Raw genomic sequence first — 15,666 nt, 5'->3', positions numbered from 1 at the left:
AATTGTTATCACAAATATACTCAAATGTACAAATGTTTCACTCTTACTGTAATCATCTACCACTGTTAAAAAATAACAGCTTCCATCTATTGATTTTTCAATTGGTCCAACTAAATCTATGCACCATAATTCTAAAATATCTTCAGATTGCTTAAATTTTACACTTTTATAAAATGTTTGTGTCATTTTTCCTAATGTACAAGATTCACAATTGTTTTGAGAAATTTTTACATTTTCTGATCCAATGACCGGTGAGTTTTTTTTCATTTTTATCAGCTTTTGATAATTTATATGACCTAGTCTCTGATGCCATAGTACATATTAACATAACTAATTTTAGTTTCTTCAACTATATTTCCACAACTTCAAATTTATTTCCATTTCTGTTAGCTTTATATAGAATGTTTCCCTGTTTATTGATCACTTCTCCTTTATTTTTGGTAAAAATTAATTTTAAATCATGATCTACAATTTTTAATCCAGACAGCAGACTTTCACTTAAATTCGGTACTTGCAGAACATTTTCTACTCTCAAGATGTTCTTATTTCTATCAGTTTGCATTTTAATGTTACCAATACCGACTGATTTGATCATAACGCCTTTTTCAGCTCTCATTATTTGCCGTTCTTCATCTCTAAAATTAGTAAATATTTCTTTACTAGTTGCCATGTGAGATGTGGCTCCTGAATCAATAATCCATTTAATTTTTCTATTCTCTTGTTCATTTATTTCATTCTTTCCATCATTTGTATCTTGATTAAGATATGAAGTCTCTATTTTCTTTGATACTTCAGATAAGCATGTAGCTGATTCATATTCTTTTTCCTTGCTTGACATTCCAAAGGTTTTATTTGTTAAATTTATCTGCTTTCGATGTTCTTGTTTGGTTTTCATTTTACATTCAGTTGATTTGTGGCCGAATTTTCCACAGCTAAAGCACTTTATAGTATTATTATTCCAACATTCTTTTATTAAATGTCCTATTTTTCAACAATTACAGCATCTTCTTTCATATTTCGATTTTATCCAGTTTTCTTTTGCCTTAGAACTTCTATTTCTTTTCTTCTTTGTTTATTTTTTTACTTCTGTTTCTTTCAAAGTTTGTCTAATTGAACCTATATTCTTCACTTTATTGTTTTTAATAATTTTAATATCAAATTCCTTTTCAAGTCCTTCTAGTATGAAGTAAATTAATTTTTTATCTCTTATTTCATTTCCAACTTGAATACTTTTACTTTTTAGAATTACAGCTCTATTCATATTGCCATCTACAGATTCATTTTGACTCATTTTCAGTTGAGCTAATTCTATTCTACATTTTATTTGAATATCTTCTGTTCTTGCTGCCATTTCATTTTTTATTTTCTCCCATAACTTCTTTGCATTCTTTTCATTCGCATATTTTAACGCTGGTTGAGCTGTCATAGTTTGATTCATTACATTTCTTGCTATTGCATTATTATCATCCCATATTTCCCAAGTTTTTATTTCACTTTCGAAATTAACATCATCCATTTTATATAGTTTTGGTGGTTCATCAGCTTCTATCACACTTCTCCATATCTTCAAACTTCTTAATTCACTTTTGATTCTATATGCCCATATAAGGTAATTATCATCACTTAATTTTTCTATATGACTCAAATTTATCATTTTATATGACATATTTTCTAATTTATATTCACTAATTATAATAGAAGTCTAATTCATCTCTTACAGAAATTAGTCATGTTGTTAAGTCTAAACAACATCAATGTTCTATACGAAAGTTCATCAACAGATGAGATAACCATGCTCTGCTACCAAATGCTGGTTTGTGATTGTCATATAAATGATATTCTCTAAAGAATTATCTACTTCTAATAAAAACACATTATAGTAATATATAAAGAGAAAACTTTATTAAATAAAATTTAGTCATTATAAGCCTTACTGCATTCTACAATAAAATAACAAACTCTCTCTAGATGCCAGATACATTTTTAACTCATTCTTTTTCCAATTTAAGAAAATATCAATGTTGCCAAAATATTAAAACTTAAAATTATACTTTATAAACAAATATTATAAAATCTCACCCAGTTACAACCACAGTCCAGCAGCAATACTGGCCCACCTGAAGCCAGTGCTGGAAATGCTGAAATTCAGGACACCTAATGTTTAAATCATCCTTTTTTTTTTTTTTTTTTTTTTTTTTTTTTGGTCTTTGCATACAGCATCATCCCCCCCTCAAAAAAAAAAAAAAAAAAAAAAAAACTTTTCCAGTTTACATACTTGGCTATTTGATCATGGCTTTCAGGAAGGCACTTGGTAATATTTTGAAGCTGGTCATGGTAAAGGAGCTACAGATGGCATAAGGGCAATAATTAAAAGAATGGCCGATAGCTTGATATTGTGTGTTGAAGACTTGTTGATGCCCATGAAGTTCATGAACAAACAGTCGTTAAGATTTTTTCATCAATGATCTTTCACATGGTCTCATGTCTATTTGATTTATCCAGTATGAAATTCTTCCCATGGGGAAGCTTCAAGGCTAATGTGTATAAAACTTTCACTGCATCCGATACGGACCTCATGGCAAAAATTGCTATCACTGCTAGAAATATTAATGAAACTCTAGGAAATGTTCAGCAATCCAAGTGGCACTGGACTTTGGAATACATCTCTGTGAACAATTGAAACTTTGAACATCTCTTGTGAAACTGTATCTATCTATCCTGTATCTATCAATTGTTGTGGCAGTAGTTTTTGCATAATGAAGCACTTTACGTAACCTTCAGCATTCTGTTTTACTTGCTATGCCTTTCTCTCTGCTTTATCTTCTGCAGGAGATAAACCAATCATGTTTCCTTATATGAATACAGCTCATACACTGACTACCAATAAGTATTTGGACACCTGTGATAGAAAAGAAAAACTAACTTTATTCAAAAATCAATAGTTGGTAGAGCCTCCACGAGAGGTAATTACAGTGTGGACCCTCCGGGGCATACTTTCCACAAGTCTTTGTATGACAGCTAGTGGTATTTTCTTCTACTCGGCTTGGAGATGACATAGAAGTTCCTTCACTGATTTTGCACGGGTAGTGCAACCCTGAATTCGGCGATGCAACTCATCCCAGAGGTTCTTAATAGGGTTCAGGTCTGGACTCTGGGCAGGCCAGTCCATTCGATGAACTCCATTGGCACCATACGAAGCCTTGGTTAACGTCGAAACATGACAACTGGCATTGTCGTCCTGAAAGTAACAGGGGTCCAACCCGTAAAACTTCCACAACGTAGGAAGCACATCGTCATCCAAAATAGTGCAGTAGGCATCGGAGTTGAGCTTACCATGAATGGGGACCAAGGGTCTCAGATCATACCAAGAGAAACACCCCAGACCATAATTTCACTTCCGCCGAACTTGACTGTTGGCACAACGCATTCTGGCAGGAGACGTTCTCCAGGTAGACGCCGGACCCAGACCCTGCCATCCGAACGGTAAAGGCTGAACCTTGATTCATCACTCCAAAGAACTCGTTTCCACTGATCTACGGTCCAATTTCGATGTGCTTTGCACCACATTAACCAAGCAGTGCGGTTGGACTTTGTGATCAAGGGCTTATGGGTAGCAGCACGACCATGAAAACCAAGCAGATGTGCTTCCTTAAGGATGGTATTCATTGAAACAATACTCCCGGATGCTTGTTGAAACTCCTCGCGGATGAGGGCCATCGGTTGGGTGCGGTTCTTCCGAATTTCTCTGGACAGCACTCGTCAGTTTCTATCTCCCAGCTTCGTTGTTCCGACAATCACCGCTCACCTTCCACTTCTTAATCACATAGGCCACTGTCAATTTTGGGTACTTCAGATCGCTAGATATGTCCCTTAAGGATCGGCCACATTTGTGATACCCAATAATTATACCTTTCTCGAAATCAAGAGAGCTCCGAACTGCGAGGCATCTTGCATGCGACTAAAGCCGATGCCGTTTCCTACACGATATATACCGGCGGAGTCCGTGACGTACCTTAGGACCGCAGATATCGTCATTTGCATAGGTGTCCAAATACTTATTGGTAGTCAGTGTATTAATAGTCTGTAGCTCTCCTGAAAGTCTGTGCCCATATCAGTCCAATTCAGAGCTTAAAGAGCAAACCTACGAGAGATGCAAGAAATAGTAAACTATAAAGCTCTACAGCTTCAATGATTTAGTATTAAAAGACATATTGTGCATATGGATACAAAAAAAATAATAATAATAATTCTCTGCATAGCCTAAAATGTCTGAAACTGCTGTTTGACATTTTATTGCAACAACCAAAGAAAAAAGATGCAAACGATGGTATAAAAATACACTCTTCAACATTAAGTGTGACACACCAAGAAGGAGTTATCCGAATGGGACGAAATTACATTTGCTCATACCTTATAATAGTATACACAAATAATAAAACTTTTGGCGGCCAAAGTGCTCTAACACATTGCAATACAGCATCCAAATAGAAAACAGAAGACATTCAATGCTAAGGAATAACTTCCAAGCAAATATGGTTCTGTTGTGTGTACCGATGCCTTGCAGACAGGTTCATGAAGGCAGAGTAGTCCAACTGCAGAATTGCTAGATAAGTGGATCGAAGCGATGTTACCATTTGACAATGTTGGCAGGAAGGCAGGAACCATGGCTGTAGACAGCATCAAGAAGGTAGCAGTAGATCGAGAGAAATGACAGAGTGACTGTCCAATTGGAACACCCAGCCTAATATGTCCTTAACAACCATCCAAAGTGTAACTGGGACACCAGTGACTGCAACGATCATCGATAGGCTATACTCAGCAAATGGGAGATGAGGTCATGGGGGGCCATAGCACAAACTGCCCCTCATTGTTATACACCGTCAGACACATTTGCAGTGGTCCCAGGTGTATCTGACCAGGGATCCCACGCAGTAGAGTAGAACTGTTTTCAGCAATATGTCCCACTTCAAACTGAGCCCAGATGAGCAGCCAAGATGTGTCTGGAGATGTCTAGACTGTGGTTTAATACTCACTTGACTGTCAGCTGTCATACCGCCTAGCAACTGGGAGTTATGATACAGGGTGTCATTTCATTTGATAATTGGACCCCCTTTGATAGTCATCTGCAACACCCTCATAGCTATACTGTTTGTCTTTGTTATTTGTACTGTTTGTCTTTGTGCTTCCCCAACACTTGCTTGGCTGGCACGATTGCCAGATGTTTCCCAATACAGCACATTCAGGTTCAGATGAACAGGAGTCTCCGACTGTTTCTGGATTCCACCAATCTAACTCAACAACTGGTGCATGTATGGTAAGCAGTCTTACCAGGAGGACATCAGCCTACTCTACGAGTCAATGCTCAGCTGGATAACGACTTGCATAAGAGCCACAAGAGGGTCAAAACGTTATTAATATTCTTTTGGTGGGGGGGGGACATTGTAGTTGCATTTCCTGAATAAAAGACATTCCTATTATACATATTCCTATTATACTGTTAATGTTTTTTTTTAATATATGAAAATTACATCTACCAATTTTCATTACTATCACATAACTGCTTAGTATGTCTCTGTTTATGTTATAATGCATATAATTTAATGAAAAAAATACATATTATGTATAGCTTGATGATATCAACACAATAGAATAAAACATGCAAATGGATTCGCATTGCTTACAAGTTAATGCCAAATGTGTTCAAAGCAATGGTCTTCTTTAAAAAAAATTTGCATTTTACATAAGTAAAATGTTTAACATCAGTATAAATCAATATGTTCTACAATTTTGTAATTGACTTTTTTACTTGCACCTCTCAATTTTTGAGGCACAGCACCAAATTCTGAATTTGGCCGATAGAGATGTTGGTATTTATCTTACTTTGTAGGGCACAGTTGCTTTATTATAGCTAGACCTTGCATTCGCAGCTGGCTCTGTTCACCAGTTATCGAGACAGATTTTTCTATTTAACTAGTAAATGTGGACCAAATGTCTCATAAATAAACCTGGCCACCTTCAGTTACTACAAATAATGTCAGAACATTTTAAATATGTCAAATTGATACTATAAAACACATTTTTGTTCACAGTATGCCTACACTGTCTCTTTTTCACATTAAATATTTTTCCAAGAATAAAACAGACAGCTCAAAAACTGGTATCTCCATTTCTGAATGTTATAAAACTAACTGACCTACTGATCCTTCAAATAAAAATTTTTAAAATAATTTATTTACAACAAAACATTTCACATATTTTTTAATAATTTGTTGGGTTATTCTTTTCTTTCAGAACACAGGTTTAATCACTTTACCATGACTTCAACAAGATTTTTTATTATTATTTTGGACTAGTTCTGCTTCCCTCACCTTGTACCAGTTAAGTAATATGAACTGTTTTATAGAAAAAAAAATTTTTTTTTTCAAATTTTACATTCCATTCCTTTCTTTTCAAATATATTTAAGATGATTTAGTTTTATACATTGACCAGCCAGCATCACACATTCACTGCAGTATGCATAGTCATTGTCTTAATGGAATTCTAAATTATCAAAATTAAGTTAAAAATTTAAATTAATGATTCAAAAATTCCTTTCAAATAAGAGAATGTTCATTATTCATCCATTATACCATATAAACACAAGATTGTGTTTCAACCGGCAACGTCTCCTCTTTTGTATAATATTAGAACTATGTCCAGATTTTGAACTTTTCTTCACATTATTAATTGACAGAACCTGATTATGCTAATATGTTATCCAAGGCATAGCATTTGTTTGGAAACTCCCAAAATTTGTTTCCAGTTTTTATAAAAATGGAATTATGAGGAATTTACAGGATCATTTGGGAGCCTTAAACACAGACCAAATGGGTTAAGCAATAATTAGGCCCCAGTAAACCCAATCCTCTATTAAATAATTAGCTTTCACCAGTAAATATTTTATTACTCATTCAGAATTTTGTTTCTAATAAAAAAAATTAAGAAAGAAAGCTGATGTTTCTTCTCATCTCACTAATAGAGAATTTTTTCCCTGCCATTCATTCATTATATCCAGCAGACAGATTTACTGTTTCCTGAATTAGTAAACATTCCATATAATGAATAATGCAAGCTCGAGGGCACTTAAAGTTCAACTGCTTCAATATAAGGGGCAGAGACATATGAAAATGAGACAGATGGGAAAAAAATAATTAAACTGTTTTCTATTTCAAAAGTAATCATTGTTAATACATTAACCCTATTGGGAGACAAGATGGTGAATGCCACATTGGAAAAATGTTTTCTGGTGCTTGCAGAACCATGATTGTACCCAGGCTTTCATCCGAAGCAAATCAACGGCCACAAACGTCTTTCTTCAGGGCTCCAAAAATACGGAAATTGCAAGGGGAGTGATCTGGACTATATGAGGGCTGCATAAGTGCTTCCCAGCAGAACTTCTGCAGCACAGCCTTAACAACTGTGGCAACATGTGGGCGGACATTATCCTGCAACAGAACGATGCTGTCTGTAACATTCCCAGGCATTTGGACTTAATGGCATGCTTCAATTTTTTTCAAAGTTTCCACATACTGCTGTGCGTTAATTGTGGTGCCATGTTCCAGAAAGTAAATTAGCAGGGGTCCCCTGCAGTCAAAGAAAAAGATCAACATGACTTTGCTGAAGCTGACGTGCACAGCTTTGGATTTCTCCAGTGGGGATGAACTCATATGCTTCCATTGTTGACTCTGATGCTTGACAATGCAGTACAGGAAACAATATTCTTCTTCATGATACCGTTCCAGGTGCTGTAATGATGTCAACATTCTGTTCAATTTCTGCTCCTCAGTCAGGCTGTGGAGAACCTACAGCACACATATTTTCTAGAAGTTCAGATGCTCTTGTTAAGATGGCGCGAGTGGTATCATGACTAATGCCCAACATTAGCCAAATGTCTTCTAACATCGGTCTTCTCTGATTGCAGCATCCACCACAGCAATGACAGGAGGAGTAATGTCATGATTAGCTTGCTCTGGGTGACTGATGTCTTTCAGTGACACTCAACCTTCTCGATATCGTTTATTCCAATCAAACACATGCACATGACATACTGTATTTGCCACACAGCTGACACAAGGGCATGAATTTCACTTCCTGACTTTCCTTCCACAGTCAAAAAACATATTACAGCAGTCAAAAACACATTAAAGCATGCAGCTCCTCTTTCCCAGCCCCTGTATTGATGGCTGGTGCACACACTACTCGCTGACCTCATTTCGTGCATGTCTAATAGACAAATGACACAGCAGTTAGCATTTGTGCTGTTCCTTCCCGATTCCCTACAGAGGGACTTCTACCCACAAATCTACCTGCATTACCAAATTCTGTGCCATTCTTGTTATACAGTCTGTCTCACTTCCATTTGACTGCCCCTTATATTTATGACAACATTAACCATTTCAGAATCTTTCCCAATATATTTCTCTTTTTCAAGTTACAAAACTAATTTACAAATTTCTAATCACATGTGTCAAACAGCGATGATAACAAAAAGTTAAAAAAAAAAAAAAAAAAAAAAAAAAAAAAGAACTAAAAGAAAATTTACTAAGATTACAGATTATTTTGTTTGAAATCTCAGCAGCATCTGATGAGTTTCATGATATAATTTCCCTGCTCTATAAACAGAAAGTATTAAAATGCAAGTTCAACATCTTATTTTTTGAAAAAAAAAATTTAATGTGAAAAAATTACATAAATGCATATTTCAAAGAAAGCAATGCTTCATAGTTATAATTGTATGCACTTTAAATTTCTGACATAATTTTTAGAAAGTAAAAACATCTAATGACTTTTGTGAGACATAGGGCTTGAATACTGCCTAGCCACAAGACCCCATATTTTAAGGGGCAACAAAATCACTTCTTCATAATTTTACTCCCCCTTTGTGGAAATTGGGAAAGTATGAATTTGAAGGCCCGGAACAAATGCTTTTCTTTGGGCCCCCAACTGTTTTAATTTGTGCCCAGTGAATCACCATACACATTACTGGCAATCAGTAAAAAATAAGCATTTCTAAGAATGTGTAAGAAATTTATAGAAACCCCAGCATTTTAAGCACAGTATGAAATATCTCTGTTCCAATTATTATACACACTGATTTGGCAGTGCAAACAACAAAAGGCATTACACAGTGACTATTTATACAAAATATAAAAAGAAGACCATGAAAATATTTTTTTAGCTGGATTAGCTTTAGAGAGTATTTTTAAAGAATAATCATTGCATGTCAACGTGGCATGACTCTTGCCTGGACACTACACCTTGCTCCTTCACTCACATGCAGCTGAATAGGTACTGGCAATTACCACACAAATCTAAATTCTTGTCATTGCCAAGTGTATAATGAAATCCAAATGTTGATTGAATACTCATTATTATTAAGCTAAAGACAATATTAAGAGTTAAATGATGATAAATGTGTCATTAAAACATTATCATTTTACACTAAGAAAACTTTCCATATCCCATCTCCAAGGAACACAAATTCAATTTAAAAGCATGAATGAAAAAATTTTAACTTTTTTTAATTGAATTTGTATTGAATTTTTTTTAATGAATTTGTTTCCTTGGAAATAGTATATGGAAAGTTTTCTTATTATAAATTATGAATTATTTGTTTATTACTTTGCAGCTTTAGCCTAAGTCATAGGCTTTTTAATTTACTTTTAATTACTTTTATTTTGAATCTATCTATACAAGGGGTGTTCAAATGAAAAGGTACAAAAGGACACAGTGGGTACAAATGTAGACTTTATTCAAAACATACACCATAGGCCTGAGCACATTGATCCCACTCATGAACAAGCCGCAGGATTCCTTGTTCCCAGAATTCCTGTGGCTGTGACGAGATGCAGTCCTTCACAGCGTCCTTGAGTATGTCGTCCGAATTGAAGCGCTTCCCTTTCAGGTGTTTCTTCAGTGGACCAAACACATGGAAATCGCAGGGCGACATGTCCGGACTGTAGGGCGAATGGTACAATGTCTCCCACTTGAACTTGGCCAGTTCCATGTGTGTGACTCTGGAGACGTGTGAACACACGTTATCATGGAGGAGAACCAAACCCTCCGTGAGCAGCCCTGGTCTTTTGTTCTTGATGGACCTGCGTAGGCGTTGAAGTGTCTCACAGTACACATTGGAGTTAATGGTTTTTCCGTGCTTGAGGAATTCCACAAGTAGCGGAACTTGAACATCGAAAAAGACGGTGAGCAACAACTTGCCTGCTGACGGCACTGCTTTGAAATTTTTAGGGGGAGGTGACGACGCATGCTTCCACTGCATGCTGTCCCGCTTTGTCTCTGGCCCGTAGTGATGGCACCAGGTCTCATCACCTATGTCGATCTGCTCCATGAAAGCAGGGTCTTCCTGATACCGAAACAGATTTTGCAGTGCTAGCCCCATACGCAGTTCCTTTTCCTGGTCGGTGAGCTGCTTCAGAACCCAAGCGGCACACACCTTCGGATATCACAACCTGTTGTGAAAAATTGTCCACATGGTTCCATAGCTGACATCCACCTTCACCGCCAACATTCGCTTCTCACTACGTTGTCCACCTTGTCAATGAGATCGCTCGTGATGACAGCGTTTCCCTGGCCTGGTCTCGGGTCATCACCCACATTCTCACAGCCTGCACCAAAACGGGCACTCCATTTTTTGACAGACTTGTCAGAGACACATTTCTCGCCATAAATTGTCACCATCTGGGGATGAATAGCTGCTGGTTTCTCACCTTCCACTGTCAGAAATCGGATAACACCTCGCTGCTCCTCAGTCGTCGAATATGCGAACGCCATCCTGTTCTCATATGGACTGCCGCATCATTTGGACGCCGCTTTTGATAAGAACCTCTGCTCTCTCCTGCGCATGCAGGTGCCTGCACATGCTCTGATCCCAGTCAGAGACTCTAATTGCATCCCGAGATGTCTCTTTACTTTCTCCCATGGCGGAATATGCAAATATTTACCTGTTACATTTTTACGTAGTTTCGTACCTTTTCATTTGATCACCCCTTGTATACGTTGAATGATCTAAAATTTACTTAGTTCAAAAACAAGTTTTTCTAATACTTGTGCAATAGCTGCAAAGTAAAATAATAATAATTTATAGAAATATTGATTATATTATCTCCTAATATAAATTTAGTAGAAGTATCAAAAAAGAGGGAACCCATATGTAGGAAGTTTAATTCCGAAAAATGTGTTTTAAAGTAACTTGAATGTAAATTATGAAAGAAATGTTTGACAGGGAATTTAAATCACGAATAACAAAATTTCGAACTTTAAAAAAGAAATTAAAATTTAGAAACAAGTAATTATCGCTATTGATCGGAAATTAGTTGACTTTTCAAGGGGAACACAAACCAACTCCCATTCAATGAACAATAATTAATAAAAGAGAAGGTGCTTCATCGTCAAGTTTGCCATTATCATTCTTACTTGAGTAAAAGACGAAACACCTTCGCATTTATTAATTAGTGTTCATTGAACAGGAGTTGGTTTGTTTCCCTTTAAAAGTCAACTAATTTCCGATCAATAGCGATAATTACTTGTTTCTAAATTTTAATTTCTTTTTCAAAGTTCGAAATTTTTTTATTCATGATTTAAATTCAAGTCGCTGTCAAACTTTTTTTCATAATTTACATTCAAGTAACTTGAAAACACATTTTTCAAAATTAAACTTCCTACATATGGGTTCCCTCTTTTTCGATACTTCTACTAAATTTATATTAGGAGATAATATAATCAATATTTCTTTAATATATATATGATTCCTGGAGGAGCTACATACGAACACATACACAAGCATACACACACATAAATTCTTGTATACAAATGCATAAAATCCACACTTAAAAATGCAGTCTCATAAGATCATTTTACTCAATGTGTAGCAGCTCTGAGCTTTAAAGCAATCTGCTAAAAACACCTTAGAAACAAAATAACTAACAGAAATCCCACCAAAACTGTGATTAAGCAATTAAGTTTTAAATTTTATCCCTTCCAATATATATAAGTTAATGCATGAAAAACAAGCGCTTATAAGTAAATTTTTAAAATATTACATGTAGATGACAAAAAGTGTAAAGTACTCTATTATGAGCAAAGTCATGCATAGTAAGGTACTAAGCAAACACAGAAAACAAGAATTTTAGAAGAAAATGCATAGTTAGACGTGCTAATAAAGAATTATTCTTTAGAAAGCAAGAAAGATAGCACCACCACCAACCTCGTGAAGAACATAGTTGTTGTCTATGGGTGTCATCATAAAGCATGTATAAAGGTTCTTCGTTTGATTTTCCTGCATATGTAGGGGCATTCAACCTCTGGGCTGCTGCAATTAAAAACAGCTACTGAAAGGAAATTGCTAGCAGTGAAAAATAACTATTAAATATAACCTGAGCAGCAAAAAGGAAAAAAAAAAAAAAATTTTTTTTCCCTAACAGTAACCAGAATCAAACTAATTATCTTTAAAAGAATATGGAATAACTTAATTTTTTCCAGCTACATTAATATGCAGTAAACAGTGTGAAAATTAGTAAGAGGAAATTCAAGAAAGGTGGTTTTAAAAATAAAGACTAGGGAATTTTTTTATAAATGATATAATTTACAACATATTTTAAGCAAAATAAAGTAAAGCAAATTGCCAGTACATTAGTTAAGCATCAACATTATTCATGTATAAGAAAAATCCAGAGTAATTATTTATATTTATTAACTGCTTCAAATTCTCATTTAAGGTAACACAACATTTACGAAACTAACACACATGTTCATGGTGAAAAATCATAAATCTCTTATATGAATAAATGGAAAAAAAAAAATTCTCGTAAGATTTATATTATAAGACATTCATCAAAGATGCAATCTGCAATTTTTTTATGACGACGACTCATTAAAGATGTAATTTGCACTATGCTTGAAAACAAAACATATAAATAGCATGATTCAAAAGTCCTCAAACTCTAACACAGGACATCTCCAACTATTGCTCTTCAGCAAAGCCATCACTAGGCATTTTTGCACCCAGTACAATCTCTGTAGATTCTTTCTGCTGCCTTGCCCCTCCCTAAATTCAAAAAATTTTGCCAGCCTACATTCTACTGAAAAATGCTTCCTCTAAATTCTAAAAATACATCATTCCTAAATTTTATTGCTTTTTACTATTATTAAACTATCAAAATTTTGCTGCCCCTGAATTCTGTCACCCGGTGTGACCACACTGGTTGCACCAATTCAGGAGCCATCCCTGCTCTTTGGCTTAATGTATTTTATTTTCAGTAAAGCACTTCAGTACATTACAGGGCAGACTGTCAAATACAGAGAGCAAAAAGTAGAAAGAAAAGACTGTCAGAACAACATGATTCTAGCTCAGAAACACAGGTATTATTCTCTTAGAAATATGTTAGAAATCAAAAGATCTGTGAAACAGTTATTATAATTAGCCAAGCTTAATATCCCAGTCGGCAGCTTCAGAAAAGAGCGATAAGAAACATGATATCACGTGGATTTGTGTACTGAAGACCATGGTCATTTCTAGCATCTTCTATCATATATTTTTTGTTCAACCTAGCAATTTAATAATAATACAGGTTAACACTCTAAATATACAAAAAAAAAAAAAAAAAAAATTAAACCAGTAATAAAATAATAGTATGATCTTTTTTAATTAGAGTTCAGGAACTTTTGAATCACATTGCATATAAAACTGATATATATATTTATATATATGTTACTGTAAAATCCCTCAAAACTGGTAAAATCTTAGTTTTTCACTGATAATCTTCACATTTACCATAATAAGGTGGTAAAAATCAAAAAAGTGTTTGTAAATGCTTCTGTTTCTGTCATCAAACCATTGCAAATGATGAAAGTAAAAACAAAAAGGAAAATTATTATGGTTGGTTTGATGACAAAAAGTATAGAATTTTTATTTCCTATTCCACCTACACATATTTTAAATTATAATAATTAAATAGATAGACCTGATGCACCCAGCAAAACAAATATTGGATCTTATTTTGTAATAGAACAACATGCACAAAACAATTTTCTCTAGAAAGATGTGTGTACCAACTTGATATTCCAGTGAGAAAGCATACACTTGCCATCAGCTCACTTCGATTATGGCAAAAATTTTCTAAACATCAGAAATAATCTTCTACATCAGCTATTTTAATTTTAAAAAATAGAATGATACACTTAAACTTAATAAGAAAAACTTATTTTGAAAATGAGAATAAAGGAGAGATAAAAAACACAATTTCACTTAATAATGGTCAATCGGTGACATTTTGCATGCATCTTTCTATAGATCATTTATTGCTTGGCACAAGTTGTCCTAAAATAGGAAAGATCCCAAACATCCAACTGACTCTGTTAACCTTATACAAGAAAATTGGTTAGAATATTTCAAAATGTACAGTTTCAAAGAATAATCAATAATTAAAAAATACAAAATCTTAAAAAGCACAGTCAAATGAAAAGGTCTTATACTATCTCATTCTGGTAAACTTTGGCATATTCCAAATTGGTTTGGTAAAAGACCAAAATGGAGCCATTTTATGAGCATTTTCTATATTTTTACCACCTCATTAAAGTAAATGTCAGGAATTACAGACTTTGCAGTAATACATGAAGTGATTCAGAACTTGTGAACCACTTTAAGGTGTGGTACAGCATACTACAATATAAATTTTTTATAAAATAATGCATTAGCACAAGTGACAAATTGAAGAACACAAGAAATAGGTTTAAAACAAAGCATTAATTGTCCCTGTATTGCAATGCTTACAATATCTTTTCAAAACTGCACCATTAACAGTGATAGTGCATACTTAGCAGCATCAATGAAATGATTAACTAACAGCATTGCTGACGCAGGGCAATAGGAGGTTTGCCACCAATCAATGCAATATATCTGCAGGAACATGCCATTTACAACTACGTTGTTGCCCATGGAGGGAGAAGACAAGGCAGATATGTGGCTAACATATGTGGCTGCAACCAGTAAAGGCACAGCAGCACTACAGATGCATAATGAATACTTTCCCAAAAGACAAATGCTGAGTCAGAAAATGTTTGAACAATTACACAGCCAACTTTCTTAAATTAGTTCTTTTAATGTCAGCAAGCAGGAAATGGATCAACTGACAGTTGTATGACATTCAAACTTGCATATATTCATCTGGAATCTTGTGAAATTTAGACCAGCTACAAATACAAGAGCTATTGCATGTTGCACAAGCACGAGTGCTAAACGAAGAACAATAACACTCATTTCATTTTCAAAGAACCGAGACTACGAAAACAGGAGATACACCTCTTCACAAGGGATTCTCTTCCAATAGTTTTTGTAGCACAGTGTATTGTGCCCAAACTTCTCAGCTTAAATACTACTCACATTCAGTGATTTTTATATACAGTCAAAAGTCGTTAATTCGGACACCCATAATCCGGAATGATCTATAATCCGGACCTCAAACCTACAAACTTTCTGTGCATAGGCGTTTACGCGTGCGCGTAAGACCTTTTCGGCTGAGAATATGCGTGTGCGCAAGCACATAATACGTTTACGCATGAGCGTTTAATGTATAACGGACGGTGTAAGCTAAGCTGTTAATGTTGCAGATTGC

General features: G+C 35.0%; 1 protein-coding gene across 2 annotated transcripts in view; it reads right to left on the bottom strand.

The window, feature by feature from the left end:
• The window catches only part of LOC118195868 (rho guanine nucleotide exchange factor 10-like protein), a 163,668-nt gene that overhangs the window by 116,513 nt on the left and 31,489 nt on the right, over nucleotides 1–15,666 (bottom strand). Inside the window, exon 3 of one of the 2 annotated variants that reach the window (XM_035367208.2) lies at nucleotides 12,261–12,365. The exons of the other annotated variant lie outside the window; for it this stretch is intronic. Within the exon in view, the coding sequence (XP_035223099.1) occupies nucleotides 12,261–12,365 (105 nt within the window). The remainder of the gene's footprint in view (nucleotides 1–12,260; nucleotides 12,366–15,666) is intronic. 2 annotated transcript variants of the gene reach the window in all.

The sequence above is a fragment of the Stegodyphus dumicola genome, chromosome X1 (assembly GCF_044657685.1).
Source record: "Stegodyphus dumicola isolate Sdum_Otavi_A_Nest chromosome X1, ASM4465768v1".
NCBI lineage: Eukaryota > Metazoa > Arthropoda > Arachnida > Araneae > Eresidae > Stegodyphus > Stegodyphus dumicola.
Note: the sequence above shows the minus strand (reverse complement) of the source record. Positions and strands in the feature narration are given on the sequence as shown.